The sequence below is a fragment of the Sapajus apella genome, unplaced genomic scaffold, assembly GCF_009761245.1.
Source record: "Sapajus apella isolate SASKATOON/1434 unplaced genomic scaffold, GSC_monkey_1.0 scaffold15, whole genome shotgun sequence".
Taxonomy (NCBI): Eukaryota; Metazoa; Chordata; class Mammalia; order Primates; family Cebidae; genus Sapajus; species Sapajus apella.
Window position 1 is genome coordinate 32,081,051 of NW_022436955.1, and position 20,155 is coordinate 32,101,205.

Sequence of the window (20,155 nt, forward strand, 5' to 3'; positions counted from 1 at the left end):
GGCCCCACCGACACGCGCTGATAAGTGCTAGCCACATGCGGGGTTCGGAGACCGCGCCAAGGTCCCACGCGCAACGGCACCCGCGGGCGCATCCACCGCCGCACGTCGGCGCATGCGCGCAGCCAAACCGGTTCCCGCGCCTGCCAGCGCGCATGCGCGTCCTCTGCCGTCACCGCCCCCCCCCCCCGCTCGGCCTCGTTGGTTCGGTCCGCGCCGGGGGCGGGGCCAGGGCGCCCGCGGGAAATTTGGCGGGAACCGCGCCCGCCTCTTCCTCCCTTGTTTCTTCCTTGCTTTCCCCGCTCTCGCCGCGCACTCCGCCGCCATGGAGCAGCGCCGCGTCACCGACTTCTTCGCGCGCCGCCGCCCCGGGCCCCGAATCGCGCCGCCGAAGCTGGCTTGCCGCACCCCCAGCCCCGCACCCTGCGCCCTGGACCCCGCCACTAGCGGCAGCCGCAAGCGCGCCCGCCCCTCCGCCGCCCCCGGACGCGACCAGGCCAGGCCGCCCGCGCGCAGGAGGCTGCGGCTGTCTGCGGACGCGGTGCGACTGAGGCCGGGGGATTGGGGGCGGGGCTCGGGGAAACTGAGGCCGGGGGACTGGGGCGGAGAAACTGAGGCAGGAGGGGGAGGGGCGCGGGGAATCTGGGGCCGGGGGGCGGGCGCGGGGGAACTCTGGGCCAGGTTGCGGGGGGACCCTGCGGGCGCCTGAAATGGAGAGGAGGCACCGTGGGGCTGGCACCGGGCTCTGATCACGCGGCTGGAAGTCGCAGCTTCTCCGCGGGGCTAGGGGAGGGGCTCGCCCCGGAAACTGCCCCGGAGGCAGGAGCGGGGCTGTCTCCGGCTTTCGCGCAGACCTGTGCCACCGGGCAGCCCTGACCCCCGCCCTCCGCCCTCCGCCTTGCCCATGCCGTTAACTCAGAGGCTGCTGGTCCTGCGGGGTCCTCTGCAGAACCAGGAGAACCAGGTCTTGTCATGGGTTCATCTTTGGGGTTCCTCCCACCAGGTTTCCAGCCCCAGTTCCCCAGGGAGCCCCCGGGAAGCTCCTGACTCCCCCGAGGCCCCTGGGTCCCCAGCCGGCCCTTCTCTGTGCCAGAAGATAAAGACATCCGCCCCGGCAGCAGGTCAGCCGCCCCACCAGGCAGCCCGACGGGACCAGGTGAGGCGCGGGGCCTGGGGCAGAGGCCAGGCCGAGTGGTGCCGCCTGGCCTGACCGACCCTGTCCCCACATCCCCCTGAAGGACACCATCTCTGAGCTCCGATCGTGCCTGCAACGGGCCCGGCAGCTGGGGGAAAGAGTCCGGGCGCTGAAGGCCAGTGCCCAGGATGCTGGGGAGCCCCGCACCCCGGAGGCGGAGGGCCGCCCTGCGGAGCCATGGTGAGTGCTGGCAGGTGGCCAGGCAGGCCTGGCAGAGGCTGATCTGCTCCTTCCAGGGAGGGAGGTGGTGGAGTCAGCAGGGCATGCAGTCCGACCCCTGAGGAAAAGGTCCTGGGTGCCACTGGCCCTGTGCCCTCACTCCCTCCTGTGGGGGGCAGCTCCTGCCTTGGGGGCTCTGGTGGGTTTCAAATGCTCCTAATGCATCTTGGTGGGGTCTGCCCCTGCCCCTGAGAGCCGAGGAAACCAGGCCGGAGAGGACAGAGCTTCCCTGGGGGCGCCATGTGGACACGGCACAGCTGGGGTGTGCAGCCGGCCTTTCCTGTCACCAGTGCTACCCCCAATGGTGCCAGGGCTGGTGGGCATGCAAGGGCCACAAAAGCCATCGTGTGTGCCAGGCCCCAGCAGAGAGTCTCCCTGGCAGAGGGGCCTGCTGTGGTGCTTCTCACGAGGCTCCTCCCTCCCTGACAGTGGCGAGAAGGCGCCGGCCTACCAGCGCTTCCATGCCCTGGCCCAGCCCGGCCCGCCGGGGCTGGCGCTGCCGTATAAGTACCAGGTGCTGGCGGAGATGTTCCGCAGCACGGACACCATCGTGGGCATGCTCCACAACCGCTCCGAGACGCCCACCTTCGCCAAGGTCCAGCGGGGCGTCCAGGACATGATGCGCAGGTGAGTGGCCTTGGGCTGGGCTTGGCTGCCCTGGAGTCGGGGTGAGCCCTGGGCCTGCTCCCTCCTGACCCGGTCCCCCCTCCCGTAGGTGCTTTGAGGAGCGCAATCTCGGCCAGATCAAAACCGTGTACCCGGCCTCCTACCGCTTCCGCCAGGAGCGCGGCGTCCCTACCTTCAAGGATGGCATGAAGAGGTCGGATTACCAGCTCACCATTGAGCCACTGCTGGAGCAGGGTGAGTGCTGGCTGTGGGGCCTCGGTTTCCCTGTGACCTGCACACTTTTGAGGGTGGTGAGGCACTGGGCACCTCGCCCAGGACTGTGGTCATAGGTGGGTGGCGGGGCAGCCTGGCTGGGGCTCAAGCCTGGACTCACCCAACAGAGGGCGGCGGAGCAGCCCCCAAGCTCACGGCCTCGCACCTCCTGCAGCGGCGGCAGGTCTTCGGCCAGAAGCTGGTGGAGCTCGTGAAGCAGCACCACAGGGTGAGTGGCCCAGGTCCTGCCGTGGGAAGGCGGTGCCAGCACCGCTCAGCCCCTAACCCTGCGCTCAGAGTGTCCCCACCACCCTCAGCCTCTCCTGGGGTGGAGCCAGGCTGGGGTGCTCAGGGTACAGCCACAGGCATGAGGTCCTCAAGGCATTCGGTGAGTGCTGACCGTGGGAGGCTGTGTGGTCTCCTTCCAGCTGAGCGCTGAGCAGAGAGGCTCAGTGACTTGCCCAGGGTGGCCCAGATGGGACGTGACCATAGGCAGCCCCACCCTCATGCCCCTGCCCTGGTCTCAGATGTGCCCAGGGTCACCTACCTATTCCTTCTCCATAGTCCTTCTTGGCCTCCCTGAACCCCCCCATGGTGGTGCCAGAGGACCAGCTGACGCGATGGCACCCACGCTTCAATGTGGATGAGGTGCCCGACATTGAGCCGGCCGTGCTGCCCCAGCCGCCCGCCACAGAGAAAGTCAGCACCGCGCAGGAGGTCCTGGCCCGGGCCTGCAGCCTTATGTCACAAAGGGTAAGGCTGCCAGGCTCCGGCCACCCCTCTTTCGGGTGGGTGGGCCAATTGGACCCCAGGCGTAAGAAGCGGTGCCTCATCTGGCTTCCTCTTCTGCTGGGGAGGTCGAGAGTTGGCATTTGCTGTCTGTCCCCAGCTGCAGCCTCCAAGCGGGGCTCTGTCATTCGCCCTATGTGGGGGATTGGCCCTCGGCAGGTGACGTAGCATGCTAGGACCCTGCATTGACCAGCACAGACCACCCAGCGTGCTGGGCAAACCGAGGCCTTGATACTGGACGCTCCTGGGCAGAGCCAGGGGCACGTTGCCTCTTGTGACCTCTCCCCTCCGACCTGTTTCTCCCGCAGATGGAGAAGGCCTTGCGTCAGCTAGCCCTGCGCTCTGCGGAGCCCAGCAGCACCTGCACCCCCAGCCTGGTGTCCGCCAAGCCAGCACTGCTGGCTACCCCACCAGCCACCCCACCTGCTGCCTCTCCCAGCGCCCTGAAGGGGGTGTCCCAGGATCTGCTGGAGCGGGTGAGTCACCACGGGTGGCTGGTGGGGGCCCGGTGACCTGCTGCCCACTGACCAGCTCCCTGTACCTGCTTCAGGTCCGAGCCAAGGAGGCACAGAAGCAGCTGGCGCAGATGACGCGGCGCCCGGAGCAGGAGCAACGGCTGCAGCGCCTGGAGCGGCTGCCTGAGCTGGCCCGCGTGCTGCGCAGCGTCTTCGTGTCTGAGCGCAAGCCTGCGCTCAGCATGGAGGTGGCCTGCGCCAGGATGGTGGACAGCTGTTGCACTGCCATGAGCCCCGGTACGTGTAGGGCGGGGTGAGGGGCGCCCCCAAGTTTCTGACTAGGGTGTCTCACGCTGTGTTCTGTTCAGATGCGCGGCAGGTGCTAGCCGCCCGCACTAGTGTGTGTCGGGCACTCTGCCTGCCTGGGGGCCACCCCTAAGCCTCTGCATGCCTGCTGGTGTGTGTTGGGGTGCTGTGCTCCTCTCCGGGTCACTCCTGAGCTCTTGCCCAGGCCCTCCACACCTGCAGCCTCTGTGGCAGCTTCCCTGACTGCCCGCAATCGTTGGACGGAAGGGGTCCCACGTGCACCCTCCACCCCCCCCAGGCCTCTGGCCACCCATCCCTGAGCACATGGGGGTCCCAAAGCTGCAGGGCACTCCCTGCCTCAACATTCATGGGCTGGCAGCCCCCCTGCTCGTTATCCCCTCTTGGGGCATCAATGGCAGGCACAGAGGTTGGGTGGTGGGGCTGGTCTTGCACTGTCTTTGGTCGGGTGTGGGGGCCCAGCACCCGCCTCAGCACCCTCTCCTCTCACAGGGGAGATGGAGAAGCACCTACTGCTCCTCGCCGAGCTCCTGCCGGACTGGCTCAGCCTCCACCGCATCCGCACCGACACCTACGTCAGGCTGGACAAGACCGCAGACCTGGCCAGCGTCACCGCACGCCTAGTCCGCCAGGCCCACGCCGAGGAGGGGCTGTGAGCCCCGTGGCCACTGTGGACAGACACGGGCTTCAGGCTCGCTGGCCTGGGCCCACCAGCATTGTCCTTTGCTCTTTCTTTCCCGAGTGCCCAGGGCTCCCGTAGCTGTGGGTGGCAGCCACTCATAGGAGTCCTGTCATGTATTCACATTAAACTGGTTTCTCTGAGCGCCTCTGTCCTGGCTTCTGCTGGGGAAGAAATGCCAGACTCCAGCACCCACTGGGGGGCAATCAGGGCTCTGGCTATATGGGGCTGGGGAGTGTGGCAAGAAGCCAAACCCTCTAATCCTGGGACCTCCCACAGCAAAGGGTGGCTTTTGTCATTAGGAATTTTGGGAAGTGATCCTTAATCATCCAGCTGGGCCCCATGTCGTCACAGGAGTCCTTATTGAGAGGGCCAGAGGCAGCCCTGCCCTGACACTGGCTGCCTGGAGAAGCTGGGCAGGGTGAGCAGGACGTCCTGGAGCCTCAGGAAGGGACTGGCCTGCCCACACCTTCACCTCGGTCCTCCAGAACCCTAAGTTGTGCTGGCAGCCATTGGGTGTGCGGAAGCTGATGAGCACCGCAGTATCAGCTGCCTCGTGGCTTGTACCTGCATTCAGACTTAGTTACCTGCAGCCCTGGCGTGCTCCCTGTGAGGTGAGAACCACAAACGGACTGTCTCTGCTGGGTACCATGCCAAGCAGCATGTGCCCATCTGAGTACAGCTGCCAGCCTGCTTCACACCGAAGGCCGCAGCCTCACATCGTCCTGGGGCTCTGCCCCAGGCAACAAGACAACAGGAGCCGGCTCGCGTGGCAAAACTCTTTACTTGTGTTCTCCCTGTGTGTGCGATTGGGCCCAGGGTGGTTGATCTTTGCCCCAGGCTTTGGCACTTCCAGCCCCAGGAGAGGTGCTGAACCAGAGCTAAGGAATGTGTTCCCGTGGGCAGCTGGGGTCCCTGGTGACTGCAGGTCATCTCCATAGCCCAAGGCTGAAGCATGGCTGGGCTCCGGCTGGAGAGGCTGGGCTGGGAGGCCCCGAGGTCACTCGTATTGCAGGAGGGAAAAGAAGGGGATGGGTGCCAGCTTCTCCCTGCCTTTGAGCGAGGTCAGCTCCACCAGGCTCACGCACTCCAGGACCTGGGCCTGCAGGCGGCCCAGCAGCTCACAGGCAGCGTGCATGGTTCCTGGGGGTGGGAGAGGGGAGGGTGCAGGGAGAAAGGAAGTTGCTGGCCTGGCCACCAGTAAGCTGCACCCACGTGACACGCAGAAAGGTCCTGTCCCACTCCCACCGGACCCTGAGAGCCACAGCAGTCAGCCTCGGGAGACACTCACCACCAGTGGCCAGCAGATCATCCACGACGACCACCCTCTGTCCTGGCTCCAGGGCGTCTTTCTGGATTTCCAGCTCAGCCTGGGTGGGAAGTGGCGTGTGGGCCTCAGCCTCCCACAGAAAACAGCTTTGTGTGCACATCTCGGCAGCTGCCACCCTGGGCCCCAGCTCCAACCCCACCTTGCTGTTTCCAGGCTGTGTGAGCCTACCCATGTCTCAACCTGAGCCCCAAGGCTACTGTAACCACAGGGGCTCCACCTGACACTCCTGGGAGGGCCTTCTGGACTCGGTGGAGAATGGGCACAGTGGCCTGGCCCTGCCCACCCCAGCCCACTTACCTTTCCGTATTCCAGCGTATAGGAGGCCCACACAGTGGGGCCTGGCAGCTTCCCTCGCTTTCGGATGAGCACACAGCCCAGGCCAAGCTCCTGGGCCAGGGAGGGGCCAAACAGGAAGCCTCGGGAGTCTAGACCTGTCAGGGTGAGAGCGGGAAGTGACTCGGCAGCATGGGGGTCCCCAGGGGCATCTGGCCTTGTTGCTCCAGGTGAAAGGCCCATGATGTGCCCCATTTAAGGAGTTACCCATCACCTACCTGGAGCTGCTTCGAGGTCAGAGTGCAGACCTGGGACCAGCTTTTAATGGGCCCCTTTTTAGCTGTGAGGTCCCAGGGAAGTCACCTCCCCTCTCTCTGAGCTCAGCAGCCCATCTGCCATTGGGCTGGTGGAAACTCGCCAGGCCTCAGCTCTGCCCCAGGGCTTCTGTCTAAAAGGGAGTCTCTGAAGGTGGCCTGAGCTGTGATGCTCTGGGGCGCTCAGGGAAACGGTGCCCTAGCCTGGCAGGTAAGGAGGGGGCTCTCGCGTCCCAGAAGGGACAAGAGCGACAGGAACACTCTGTTCTCCCGGGACCACCTCTCAGGCTCTCCCGGAGGCCTCCAGGCCTCCCTTCCCTGGGCGGGCATTCTGTGATCTTCGCCTCCGAAGGCCCGACACGTGGCGGAGATCGCAGAAAGAACAAGAGCCAGGGCAGCCGGGCTCCGTGGATTCCGCCCGGAAACCCCAGGGAGACCAACTGACCCTGCGTCTCGATCACGCGTGTCCTGGGCTGGGGACCTGGAAGCTGTGGGCAGAGCGCCTGCGCAGCGCGGCGGCCTCGGGCGCCAACCTCACAACCCTTCGGGGGCGACCCCAAGCACGGTGCCCGTCCCGGCGCCCCCTGAAGGACCCCAAAAGCCCTCCCCTAAGCAGATGTGCAGAGCCCACGTGCTGCCCTCGGTGCGCGCGGAGGCGGAGGCGCCCTGGACGCGGCCACGGGGCACTCGCCTGCGATGTAGTCGATGCGGCCCCCGTGGGTCGCCCTCAGGTGTCGCGCCAGGAGGCCGATGGCGGCGCGGAAGGAGGCGGGGTCCTTCAGGACGGGCGAGATGTCCCTGGACCCAAGGACAGGCCTGGTGACGCCCGCGCCGGCGGAGAGCAGCGGCCCCGGGGGCGGAGGACGAGGGTTCCCGCCCCGCGCGCCCCACCCGCCCCGCTACTCCGCAGTCCCGGGGCCGCGGGCGACGCGCGCCCATCCGCAGGCCCGCGGGTCGGGGCGCCACGAGGGCGGCGTGCGGTCGCACCTGAACACCACGCCCGGGGTGGGGAAGTCGGGGAAGCTGCGGATCCGCCGCGCCACCAGCTGCAGCTCGGGGTCCGCCATTCCCGCGTGCTCCGCGCCGGCGGGGGAGGGAGCGCGCGTGCGCTGGGACGGGCGGGGCTTGCGCGAGGGGCGGAGCCTCGTGGGGGCGGGGCGGGGCTTCCGCAGGGAGGGGCGTCCCTCGCAGGAACCGCCTACCGTATTTTATGGAATCCTAGGCGCCGTCGATTTCAAGACGCGCTTGCGATCCAAGCACCACTGAGCAGAACGTTCGAACCGGACAGAGGTGCGCGCCTCTGTCTCGGGCGGCGCCTCTGACTGTAGCTAGGCAGCTGTGGGCCGGGGCCCCGGCAGCTCGAGGTGGGCGTGAGCTGGCCTCGCCCACACACCTGGCGCGCGCACGGGCCGCGCCCCTTCTGCGCTGTTGCCCGAGATCCCCACGCTGCACGCGGAGGCTGGCGCGCGGGGCGGATGAGGCGTGAGGCAGGGGTCCAAGGAGCAGCGGGGCGGTGCAGGGCTGGGAGGGAGCAGCCAGGGCGGAAACGCCGGGCCAGGGCTGGACCGGCCCGGGGCGCTGGCCTCTCGCGGATGGGCCCTGCGGTTTACGGGCGGCTCTTTCCCTCCTGGACCGGGGGAGAAAGGCCGGAAGGCGTGGCTAGGCCAGGGGATGCATCCGCGAGGGTAGAGGGCCCTCTGTCCACTGCAGAGGCCAGGTGCCCTACCAGCCCTTAGGATGGGGAGCTGTGAATCCCGCTGGCCGCCCGCCCAAGGAAGACTGCACCCAGGGGGTTGCGCGAGGCACAACTCCCCAGAACACAATTTCCTTTCAAAGAAAAATCCCCACAGCTAAAATGCCTTGTGCTCTAAGGCTGTTTTCCTCATTCTGTAACTTTACATTTCTCAACTTTTACAGTTCAGCTTTGGCCTGGCAGTTACAGCACAGAGGGGAAAACCCACTCAATGGAAGGCAGTCCCCAGGAGCCTTCGGAGGGGGAGGCGGGAGACTGCTGTGGCTGCTGGGGCCCCCTTTCCAGGGCGGGTGGGGGGCCCTTCCTCTGGTGCCGAGGGGCGTGGCAGGGGCAGCGGCCTCCTTGCAGTGTGCTGTGGTCAGGGCTGGCGCGGTCAAGGCTGGCAAGGCCAGGGGCCTGGGCTCCAGACCCCTAAGGAAAGTGGAAATGGAGGACCCTGACATCCTCACGGCCCCGTGGAAGGTGCCACATGAGGCGGCCCCACTGGGCCAAATGTGTGAGCTGCACCTCAGCTTCCCCCTCCTTGCTCATGATCCTGTTTCCAGATGGCCCGAAGGGAGCCTGGGAAGGTGTGGGGTGCGGGGGTTCCTGGAAGAGGGGACTGGCAAGGGTTCAGCCCTGGGCTGTTGGGCTGGCATGGGAGCCGTGGGTGATGCCCTCTGGCTGGGCATGCAGCGCTGGGTTTTGGAGAAGGCCAGGAGGCAGCCAGAGCTGGGTACATGATCCTTGGCAGCCACTGGGAAGGTGTGAAAGGAAAGGAAATCTCAGGACCCCAAAATCACTAAGCCAAGACAAAAGCTGGAAATTAGGTCAGGCAAACCTGCCTGCATTTTATTTCTAAATAAGACAGCTACAATGATAAGAAACTTCATAAATTCCTTGTGGACAAAGGACAGACGGAACTCAGTCATCCCTCTGGGGCTCCCCTACACCATAGTTTATGTAAAAATTCGGATTCACTAAGCCAGACTCCATTGTGTATTCAGTGGAAGGCTGACCAAACTAATGGACATCTTGTACATACTGATCTTACATCTCTCTAGAATGTATAAAGGCAAACTGTACCCCCCAGCCACCTTCAGGCACATGTTGTCACGACTTTCTGACGATGTGTGACAGGCACATGTTGTCAACCTTGGCAAAACAAACTTTCTACATTAACTGAGACCTGTCTGATATTTGGGGTTCACAGAGGCATGAGACGGCAGGGTCCTGAGATCGGAGGGGCTGTGGCGAGGAGGAGGCCCGAGTACACCCCAGGGCCAGGTCCTGGGCAGGTGGAGTTGTGCAGTCCCCTGCTGGTTGCAGGTGCCATCCATCTGGCTTGGGCAAGCACCGAGGCCAGAACTGTCCTCCCTCCAGGCACGTGCAGGCCCAACCGGAGATCCCAGGCCTGGCCTGGGTCCACACAAGCTAGTGGGACCAGAGGCACTTCTTGGGAATGGATTCTGGAGGCGTCAGACACTTCCCTAACTTCTCACAGCCTGGGGGTGCCCAGTTCTGGGAAATGAAAATTGAAAAAAGAACATGCAATTATTCCAAGCTCCTGTGGACTCAACAGCAGACCAGCATTTTTTTTTTTTTTTAATTGTTTTGAGAAAGAATCTCCCTCTGTCACTCAGGGTTGAGTTGTGAAGTCTCGGCTCACTGCAACCTCTGTCTTCTGGGTTCAAGCGATTCTCCTGCCTCAGACTCCTGAGTAGCTGGGGTTACAGATGCCCAAAAAGGTTTAGTAGAGACAGGGTTTCACCACGTTGGCGAGGCTGGTCTCGAACTCCTGACTTCAGGTGACCCACCCGCCTTGGCCTCCCAAAGTGCTGGGATTACAGCCACGAGCTGCCGCACCTGGCCATTTTTTTTTTTTTTAATGGAGTCTCACTCTATTGCCAGGCTGGAGTGCAGCGGTGCCATCTCAGCTCACCGCAACCTCTGCCTCCCGGGTTCAAGTGATTCTCCTGCCTCAGCCTCCCGGGTAGCTGGGATTACAGGTGCACTCTACCACACCTGGCTAACATTTTTTTGGTATTTTTAGTAGAGAAGGATTTCACCATGTTGGTCAGGTTGGTCTCAAACTCATGACCTTGAGATCCAACTGCCTCAGCTTCGCAAAGTGCTGGATTACTGGTGTGACCCACCACGCCCGGCCTATTTTTATATTTTTAGTAGAAACAAGGGTTCCCCATGTTGGCAAGGCTGGTCTCAAACTCCTGACCTCAGGTGATTCACCTGCCTTGGCCTCCCAAAGTGCTGGGATTACAGGCATGAGCCACCACATGTGGCCTCGAGCAGTTTTGATGTGTCCCCTGCCCAGGCCAACCCCCCACTTCTATCCAACTGGCCTCAGTGTGGGGACCACCTCGCTCCTGCTGCGCAGCTACAGACGCCTCTCCAGGAATCATGGGAACTCAGGAGACGGCGCCCTCCTGACTCGGCTTCTCAGTTCTGAAGAGAACTTAATGGGGAGGTCCCAGAGGTGGGGGTTGCAACTGCCAAGTAGCTGAGGGCCTCAGTGTAGCCATTAGAACGGGCATTAGAACAGGCGGGCGGTCCTCCCAGGAGGAGCCGGTCCCTACTGAGCTGCTGGGCTGGGTTTGGAGCGGCACTGGGCAGAGCTGACCCCTCCATTGCCTGGTGTGTGTGGACCTCACAGCGCGGCCTTGCTTAGTGGGAGGCTCGCTTGGTGGGAGCACACTTTTCCTGGCAACAGAAAGGGAAACTTACGCCCCTAAAAAAGAGGCTAGAAAGGGAGACTTATGCCCCCAAGAGGAGGCTTCCTGGCTGAAATGAGTGCAGCTGGGTTCTGCGCCCCCGTCCAGGACACGTGCCACGTCACGCAGCGTGCCCGAGGGCACTTTCTCCGGACAGACTTTGGATTCCGGGTGCTGCGCAATCAGACACAGTGCTAAGGACACACTCTGGCCCTGGGCAGCAGCGGGGAATGCCACGTTGTGTCCCTGCCCCTCTGGCCACCAGAGCAGGACTGGGTTTGGATGAGGAAGCTGCTCCCCAACTCCAGGAGTAGTAGAGGCAGCCGCAGGGTGTGTGCCAATCTGGATGGGGGGGGGCTTGGGGGATGTCTGCATTTCTCAGAGGCTGCTCAGCTGTCCCAGGAGCAGGGCCCAGGTGGCCGGAATCCTTCTCCTCTGTACAAGAGATGCCACTGAGTCCCTTGCCTGAGGCTGGCCTGGAGTTGGAGAACAGAGGGCAGGGAGGGTTAAGGAGGGCGAGTGGCCCTGGGCTTCACACGCAGGTGCGTCTGTGCGGCTCCCTGTGGCTGTGCTCATGGTGGGGTCTCGGTCCCTCAGACCCCAGTGGCTCAGCTCGCCAGGTCTGAGTTGGCACCACTTTTCCCCGTGCAGAGGGCAGAGGTGCGGCGATGGCGGCAGTTCCCCCAATGCCAGTAGGTGGCAGAAGCAGCCGGGCCGTGTGCCACAGGCCTCCCCTGCCCTGTGCCCATTGTCTCTGTGACTGGTGTGGCCCGAGGCCGTGAAGCCACTGAAGCCTGGGCTGGGAACAGGACCCAGCAGCACAGACCGGGATCAGGCATGGAGGGCAGAAGGCCAGGGCTCCTCCACGGCTGGTGGCCCCAGGCTCCTGGGGCCTAAGACTAGGTGGTCCAGAGACGGGAACCTCCCGGCTCCACCGCTGAGTCCAGAGGTGGGGACGCCAGCTGCCCAGGTCTCTTTGAAGGAAGAGCCTTAATGTCTTCCTATGGTGAAACTTGCCAGGCACCCCCTGCCCTGCCCAGTCCTGAATGATCCTGCAGGGTGGACCGTCCCTGGGCAAGGGCAAGGCCATTTTCCCTCTGTGGTCCTCACTGCTGGGAGGTGCCCCTGATGCCTGGCGCTGTCCTCTGCATTCACCAGAGGCCCGCAGTGTGGCTCCCAACTGTTCAGAGCCTCCACCTCCCTTCCCACGGCCTGGTGGGCACCTGGTGGCTCCCATGCTGTAGCTGGGTCTGGCCCTGGAACGGGGCATCAGCAGGGTCTTTTCCCCACGCAGCAGGAGCCCAGGCTGAACTGCCAAAGGGTTCCCTTCCTGATGTCCTATGGTTTCCCTCGGAGGATCCAGGGGCTGTGGGCAGCCACACCCAGCCCATGTGGAGCAAGGGAGCCCGGGCCCGGGGGCTGGAGGCTGGGCCGGCCATCTCCACTGCACTTGGGCTCTGGGCACCCGGGAGCGACACCACAGACCTGTGTGTTGTGTCTTTGTTGACTGGAGAGAGGGCTGCACATGTCCTGTGTGAAGGAGCCATCGGGCCTGTGTCTGCTGGGACCCTCCTTCGCTGAGCTGGGAAACAGGCCTGGGCAGCCACTGTACACCCAGGATGGCTGGGCCACCCACACCCTGCCCCATGGGGCCCCCAAGCAGGAGGCAGAAGAGCTGGTCCAAAGAGGCCCTGATGGCGGCACCCCCAGGGTTGGACAAGGAGATGCAGCTATTGTGGCATGAACACGACTTCCGCTAAACGATGGAGGCAATCTGTGCTCATCTTTCCAGCCGAGACTGGGGTGATGAGGACGCTTCTCTCCTGCAGGTGAACATGGCCTGATCCTGTCAGGCCGTAGGGAGGGGCTGCTCTGGCGCCTGTGAGTGGCATCAGGTCTGATGCAAGATCCCTGAGGCTGGCCCAGCATGGGGGGGAGGGCCCGGCACGGGGGGGGGGGGAGGGGGCCCGGGGGGGGGGGGGGGGCCCGGAACAGGGTGGGCCCAGCATGGGGTGAGCCCAGGGGCCGCCACCCCTCACACAGCAGCACCTGTGCCACTGGGAGCCCACCGGGCAGCGCCGTTCCTGCCTCGGTGCCTGCAGAGCCTGAGGCTTGGGCACCATCTAGGGCCCCAGCAGGGAGAAGCTGCCCATGCCCATGTGGGAGTCCAGGACCAGGGGGCCCCGGTCCCTCTTGTGCACCCTGCTGACCCTCAGTAACCACTTGCAGGGGGGCAAGAGTCAGGCCTGGGAGCTGCCCAGTCTCAGCTCAGCTGGGCAGAGGCCCTGGGACCTGCGGCAGCCCTGGTGCAGTGTGGCACCGGTCCCCAAGTCGCTCGGCTCCAGCACCCTGAATCCTGGACACTGCCGTGTGTGCACTGAGACACCAGGGCCCTGGTACCGGATGGAGGCCAGGAAGCGCCCCGCCTCCCCTCTGCCACCCTGTGCTGGCCACGGTTCATCTGGGGCTCCAGGTGGGTGGCTGCAGCCTGGCACAGGGCGGCCGCCCGCACACCAGCCACTTACCATAACTGCCCAGTTGCACACGTTGAGCTGGGGCTGTCCAGGGACCAAGTCCTCCTGGTGCTGCTGGACAACCTGGGCGATCCCGCTGAGGGCCTCCTGGTACTCAGTGCTGGCAAAGCTAGGGACAGAGAGCTCCGGTCACACAGCTGTGGCTGCAGGGCCGTGCCTGGGGCTGATGGCGAAGGATGGGGAGGGCCTGGCCTGGAAAGGCTGAGGCTGCAGGGGTCTAATAGGTCGAGCACTGTAGTGGCAGTTACTGTGACCCTCGGGCCTCGCCAGGCTGAGTCCCCTTGGATCCCCAGGCCTTACTAGGACAGGCAGTAGGCACCTGAGCTGTCCTCTGCCCCCAGACTCATGGGCAAGGTGGAAAATGAAGGCTCGGGAGGCCAAGCCCCGGCAGAGAGGCTGTGAGCACGGCTGTCCCGACCTGTCCCCACCAGGTGACCTGCCTGTGACCAGGACCTGGGGCATGTGGGCTGGGGCCTGTGTATGGGTCTTCCCAGCACTTAATACTATGTAAACACAAACATGACACACACCTATTTCATTACAAAAGCACCGTCATCCCATTGCCAAATGGGAAATGGAGGGAAACCGAATCTGTGGCTGTAATTCCGATGCAAGCATGGGAAGCATTTGGATTCCTTTCTTTTTCATGAAGAAATGATTAAACAGCTCCATGAGGCGCCGTGGGAGCCACAGGGCCACATGCTGTGGGTCTAGGGTCCACGGTGCCACCATGCAGTGCTCTGAGGGTAGCTGCAGAAGTGACATCTTTTCCCCATTTCCAATCACTTCAAGTATCGCCCACACCCACGTGAACAGACACCTGCCATCGCAGTCATCAGGGACGTGCGGGAAGAACTGCCTGTCACCGGCCAGGCCTGGCCAGGAGCCACACTGCTAACGGGGATGTGGACTGGGACGGCCACTCTGCAAGGTGGTGCGGGAGCCCCTGACAAGGCTAGACATGGGGCTGCCGGGTGAGCCAGCTGTTCCCCCGGTGGCAGCACCCATCCAGGCCCAGCACCTCCTGGGAGGAGAGCTTGGACCCACTTGAGCCCAGTCCCTCTGCCCTGGACACTCGCCAGGCTGTGAGAACTGGCTTTTTGGTCCAGAACCTTCCCTAAAAATGAGGTTTCACACAGAAGCTGCATGCAGAGATGGGGACGTGCCCCCTCCGCCCAGCCTCTCCTTGCTCCATCCACCCACTCCGTTAGGCCTCAGGCCTGAGGCTGCATCAGATGACCCCCAGGAGAGCCGGGGTCCTTCAGGGTTCCCTGCCTGGTGCACCACGGAGATGCCTGTCCTTGCCCCAGCCCGGACTACACACCACATCCGGGGGCTCAGCTCCCACCCCCCTCCTGCTGGCTGCCTGCCTGCACGGCGCACTTTTAATCCAGGAGCATCTCAGGTGTGTGTGTTTGCAGATTCTGGGGCCAAATACTTGTTTGAGAACCGGTGAGGACTGCAGCTGCCCCACTTGCCCCTCTTGACAGCGAGTGTCCCTGAGGCCTCGGCCTGGCTTGTTGCTTTAATCTTCTCGTTTACTTCACTTATTTTTTAGAGACAGGATCTTGCCCTGTCACCTAGCCTCACTGTAGCCTCGACCTTCTGGGCTTAAGTGATCTTCCTGCCTCAGTCTCCTGAGTAGCTTGGACCGCAGATTGCCACGCCCCGCTAGATTTATTTTCTTTTGAGATAAAGTCTTGCTCTGTTGTCCAGGCTCGTCTCAAACACCTGGGCTCAAGCGAAATCCTCCTACCTCGGCCTCCCAAAGTTCTGGGATCACAAATGTGAGCAACCATGTCTGGCCCCATCTTCTTTTTTTTGGAGATGGAGTCTTGCTCTGTGCCCAGGCTGGAATGCAGTGGGTTCATGTGATTCTCCTGCCTCAGCCCACTGAGTAGCTGGGATTACAGGCGCCCACCACCATATCCAATTAGTTTTTGTATTTTTAGTAGAGATGGGGTTTCACCATGTTGGCCAGGCCAGCCTGAAACTCCTGACCTTGCCGCAGCCTCCCAAAGTGCTAGGTTTACAGGTGTGAGCCACAGTGTCCGACCACCCATCTTCTTGTTTAGAGAGGCTCCTGGCAAAGCCACACGTGTGTCTGTCTAAGAAGTAGCCCAGGGTGAATGAGGCCGTGTCGTGGGGGTGTGACCTCGGGGATGGTGGTTCTCAAAGGCCTGGCCAACAGCTGCCTCCTTGTGACCCCCTCAGGGAAGCTGTGAATGCTGCCTGGGATTTGCTTGAAAACCGCACATTCTCCAGCTGTGAGGCCGGGCTGGGTGGCTGTGGTGGACGGTGGGACTGTGTCTCTGCTCTGGCCTGGCGGGGGGCTCCAGCAACGCAGCAGGTAACACCCCTGAGGACCCCGCTGTGGAGAGCAGTCATGCCCAGTGGATTCGGGTGGGCACTGCCGGCACTGCCATCCAAATTTTCATCTCGGGGGTCCCTGGGTGTGGCGGGCACAGGTGTGGCGGGCACAGGTGTGGCTGGCAGCCTGTTGTGTGTCCCCTGGGATGGCACTTGCAGCCGAGGGATTGTGGGCTCCTCAGTGACTCCTGCAGGCACAGGGGGCTGACAGACTGCCCCTCCAGCTCCACAAGGCCCCAAGCTCCTGGTCTCCCATGGTTTGTGCACTGTCCCCCGGTGGGCCGGAGAGGTCCCGGCTCTGTCTCTGTGAGCATCCCGGCACCCCCACAACCAGGACTGGGGGCTTCAAACAACAAAACTGCAGACACCGGCCCCTCACTGCCCCAGAGGCCGGAGCACGAAACCACGGGTCTCAGGGCCACGCCCTCTGGAGGAACTGGGGCTCCTTCCTGCCTCTTCCAGCCCCGGCAGCCCCGCGTGAGCCCAGGCTGGCGGTGTTCTGTCCAGTCCCCGCCTTGCCCCCCATGGTCTTAGCCTGTGTCTGTGTCTCCTTCCTCTGGACTCAGGGCCACCTGCTCCAGGATGACCAGTGCCCACCCATGCCTTCATCACAAGGCAAAGACTCTGCTTCCCATCAGGCCAAGCTGGAGGTGTGGGTGGACCTGGGCCTGGGGACACCGCTCTGTCCACTCCAGGCTGCTTGCTGCCTTTCTGCATCACTGTCCCAGGCTTCTGAGCTGGATGCTGGTAGAAGGGAAGGTGCTGATGAGGAAGTACCCAAGGGGTCTCTGAGGGCAGTGGGAGGGGCTCGGGCCCAGGAGCCTCAGAGCAGACTCAGCCCTGTGGGAAGGAGGCTGCCCCGTCCAGGGGGTATGCAGGAGCCTCGGGGACCTTGGCGGTGGCGCTGCCACCCTCAGTCCTGTGCTGCTCTCTGCTGCCTCCCACCAGCTTTGCTCAAAAGAGCAGGGGGCAGTCTGGGCAGGAAGCACTGCTGTGCTCAGGTCTGACTCTGCCCCCTATGGTGACGCCGATGCTCCTGGGTCCTCTGCCCCACATGGTGACCCCCGATGCTCCCGGGCCCTATGCCTCTCACAGTGGCCCCTGACGCTCCTGGGTCCTCTGCCCCCCCGCCGTCGACCCCGACGCTCCTGGGTCCTCTGCCCTCCATGTCAACCCCCGACGCTCCTGGGTCCTCTGCCCCCCAACGTCGACCCCGACGCTCCTGGGTCCTCTGCCCCCCACGTCAACCCCCGACGCTCCTGGGTCGTCTGCCCCCCACGTCGACCACCGATGCTCCTGGGTCTTCCCGGGACCATCTCCATGGGGCAGGAATGCTGGAGACCACTGGGCACGCACATGCCCCAGGATGCCCAGGCCAGGAGCAGGAGTTGGGTACCTGCTCAACCTGCGGGGTTGACACAGAGAAGCCTCCAGGTAGCCCCAGCCCAGGGAGATGGCTTCGGACAAGAAAAAAGGAAGCCAGGGTGGGGTCCCCAGCCAAGTGCTGGGGCCTCTGTGTCACTCCTAAGGAGCTGCCAGAGAGCATGTGGGTTTGCTATTGGCAACCGTGCCCCTCGAGACTCCCGAGGATGAGGGGAGGGCTTCCCTGAAAGCTGGCAGGCAACGGCCCAGGCTCCAGCATCCTTGGAGGGCGAGGACAAGGCCCAGGCAGCAGAGGGTGGAGCTGGGGCTGGCAGCTGCCTGCCATTCCTCCTGCTCGCTGACCTGCATCCTTGTACCTCCCGCTGGCCCCAGGGCTGGCCGGCCTCCTGGGCACGCCTCAGGCCTGGACCCCTCCCTCTGGCCTCAGCCATCCCCGGAGGCAGCTGAAAGTAGGGGGCATGTCGCTGGGGGCCAGATGGACGGTGGCCCGGAACATGCAGAAGTGGGGAAACCGCCAGGAGGGCAGGAGTGGGTGCTCCAGAGAGGAGGGCAGGCCACTAACTGAGGGTGGGAGGAGCACAGCAGGAGGGGACGCAGACATGGGAGTCGATGGGCAGGGTGCAGAGGGCTCCGTCCCTGCAGAGCCTGCATTTGGGGGAGTCCGGCTGGCACTATCCCAACATTCCGGAGGCCCTCCACCAACTCACCTGAGGGGGAACTTCTCCCCGGGGTCCCGTCCCAGGTGGAATATCAGGGGCAGCTTTGTGTGGTCTTCCAGGGTGTGAGTCGTGACCCCCGAAACATTCTGCCCAGGGCAGAAATCCATGCCCTGCAATGAGAAGACGGGGGAAGGTGGGTCCTGGAGCCCCTGACCCTTGAACCCTGACCCATGGCCACGACAGGCCTCAACTGCCTGTGTCCTGGAGCCCCTAACTGGGGACCATAGAGGGGCCCTTCTCTGCCAGTGCCTAGCAGTGACCCTGGTACTCAGCACGGTATGGGGCACTGGCTAAATGCTGAAGGACGAATGGGCCTGTACGTGTCCACGATCACTACAGCGTCCTGTGAAGGAGCTGAAGCCACCTGCTCTGGGCCCCTGAGCTGCTAGCTAGCATGCCTCATGTGCCCCTGGTTTTCATGTACCCTCTTCTTTGTGGGGCAGGTGAGTAAAAGACCTTAACCAGCCTCACATCTGGACTGCCACTAATTTCATGGAGGAAAGCCCCTTTTAATGCCAGAAAGGGAGGGTCCACCCTGGGAGAAGGAAGAGCCACAGTGCTAACATCCCTATGGAAACCGAGAGACAGGGAGAAGCAGGACCAACACCTGAAAAGCAGGAGAAAGCACAGACAATAGAAACAGACCCGGGGCTGACACGGATTCCCATGCTCATGAAGGGAGAGGATTTCACAGTAACCACAATGAACCATTCAGGAAGACAAAAGCAGACACAGGAAGCGGGGAGCGGGTGAAGGCTCAGGGGGCAGCAGCCACCCCACCACCATACCAGGTGGCAGAGCTAGACCTGCTGGGTTCCCTCCCGTGCACTCCTGTAGCTGCTTGGCCCTGGTGCGACCTTCCCTGAGCATGCTGTGTGCGGCCAGTGGCCCGTGCTCTGTCCCAGGTCCTACGATGGCCCTGAGGCCCCACAGCTCTCTCTGCTGCCCCCTGGGCTCCCTCATTTGGGAAGGGGGAGGTGTGCCTCTAATATTCCCAGAGGGGATGCTGCAGGCCAAGGGGCTCATCCGACGACTGTGCCAGGGGCTCCGGCAGCCGGGAGACTCGGGCCACCATGTGCCGGGATCCCTTAAGCCTTGAGCCAGGGTGGGCTGGGGTGGGCACAGCTGAGCCGCTTGCCTCTGTAGCACGAATGCCTAAGCAGCCTCCAGCAGGAGGCTGTCTGATGGGCAAACCATTTCCTAGCACGTGGCGTGCATCCGTGAGGATCCGTGGTCGGGGCCAGGGGATAGATCATGTTCTGCTCTTCAGTGGGGCAGGGAGGTTAGAAGCCCGTGCAATTCCGCTGATGTGTCCTGGGCTGCAGATGCCTGAGTCCACGGCTGGAAAACAGGGGCTGCACTCGGAGGGGCTCGGGGCGGCAGTGGACACCAAAGTGCCTCCACAGTGGGTGGTGTTGTGGACTCCAGGTGTTGTGGAACGGCCGCACTCTGCACGAAGACGCTGGCAGACAGTGGGGAAGCATCTCAGTGCAGACGATGATGTGACCAATGGCTGGGTGCAAGTCAGATAAGCCGTTTCATCGAGACCCCGCTGACCGGTGCAGATTTCTCTCACTGCTGTGTTCTGAGGGGGACCTCACCCTGCGGGCACCGCAGCAGAGCCAGCATTACCCAGCACCTCTTCTTCCTCACTGAGCCGGCGCTGAGCGCCAGGTGCCGGGCATGTGCAGTGGGGTGGGTGCAGGTGGGGGCCTGGGAGGCAGGGCTGACTTAAAAAGAGTGGTAGCAGGGGAAGGGGTGAAATCCTACAGAGACGGACACTTGGAGATCTGGTCCGGAAAGGCCAAGAGGCATGCGGACCAGCCTGAACAACCCTGTTTCCCACCCTGTGGTGGCAGCAGCTGCAGTGGGACGTGCCAGCCCCTGTGCTCCAGGTAATGGCTGCATCCTCTGCACACCTGCACTTACAAGGCGCCAGTTCCCTCACACACAGCTGAACCAGTGCAGCACAGAGGACCCGCTAGGATGTGACAGAGGACAGCGAGTGTGGCAGCCGGGGCCACCCACCGCACACATGGCTCAAGGGCCTTGGGGTGCGGAAGGGGTTCAGGTTCAGGAACCCAGGGCAGGGCCTGTGCTCTGCTGGTAGAGAAGCCAGGTACCAGGTGGGAGCAACTGGTCCAATGGCTGGGGTGGGCTGAGGGCTGGTTTGATGCTGGAGTGGGCCGGGGGGCGGGCGGACCGGCCGGGACGGCTGGGGGCTGGGTGGATGG

The 20,155-nt window shown here is 63.4% G+C and overlaps 3 protein-coding genes across 10 annotated transcripts in view; 1 reads left to right on the forward strand and 2 right to left on the reverse strand.

Annotated features, from left to right (window-relative positions):
- Positions 1–298: 298 nt before the first annotated feature.
- CDT1 (chromatin licensing and DNA replication factor 1) lies at positions 299–4,683 on the forward strand. Of its 2 annotated transcripts, none has more exons than XM_032284691.1 (10): positions 299–538; positions 1,001–1,153; positions 1,236–1,372; positions 1,841–2,038; positions 2,127–2,272; positions 2,419–2,519; positions 2,855–3,043; positions 3,388–3,555; positions 3,630–3,831; positions 4,351–4,683. In XM_032284691.1, exons 1-10 carry the CDS (start codon positions 323–325, stop codon positions 4,512–4,514), a joined length of 1,674 nt encoding a protein of 557 aa, XP_032140582.1. In that variant the 5' UTR covers positions 299–322; the 3' UTR covers positions 4,515–4,683. The 2 variants fall into 2 exon arrangements, with proteins under 2 accessions (XP_032140582.1, XP_032140583.1); XM_032284692.1 differs by having other exon boundaries at positions 1,001–1,131; positions 1,232–1,372.
- Positions 4,684–5,302: 619 nt separating this feature from the next.
- Positions 5,303–7,566, reverse strand: APRT (adenine phosphoribosyltransferase). The gene is made up of 5 exons (XM_032284694.1): positions 7,442–7,566; positions 7,146–7,252; positions 6,165–6,298; positions 5,829–5,907; positions 5,303–5,680 (listed from the first exon to the last, which is right to left on the reverse strand). Exons 1-5 carry the CDS (start codon positions 7,519–7,521, stop codon positions 5,538–5,540), a joined length of 543 nt encoding a protein of 180 aa, XP_032140585.1. The 5' UTR covers positions 7,522–7,566; the 3' UTR covers positions 5,303–5,537.
- A 1,440-nt stretch (positions 7,567–9,006) lies between these two features.
- Positions 9,007–20,155, reverse strand: part of GALNS (galactosamine (N-acetyl)-6-sulfatase) — a 42,548-nt gene continuing 31,399 nt past the window's right edge. For 3 of the 7 annotated variants that reach the window (XM_032284684.1, XM_032284686.1, XM_032284685.1), the window contains 3 exons: positions 17,910–18,031; positions 13,441–13,558; positions 11,398–12,497 (listed from right to left, as the gene is read on the reverse strand). In XM_032284684.1, the coding sequence (XP_032140575.1) occupies positions 11,448–12,497; positions 13,441–13,558; positions 17,910–18,031 (1,290 nt within the window). In that variant the 3' untranslated portion in view covers positions 11,398–11,447. The other 4 variants (XM_032284687.1, XM_032284690.1, XR_004270667.1 and 1 more) reach the window with 3 other exon arrangements.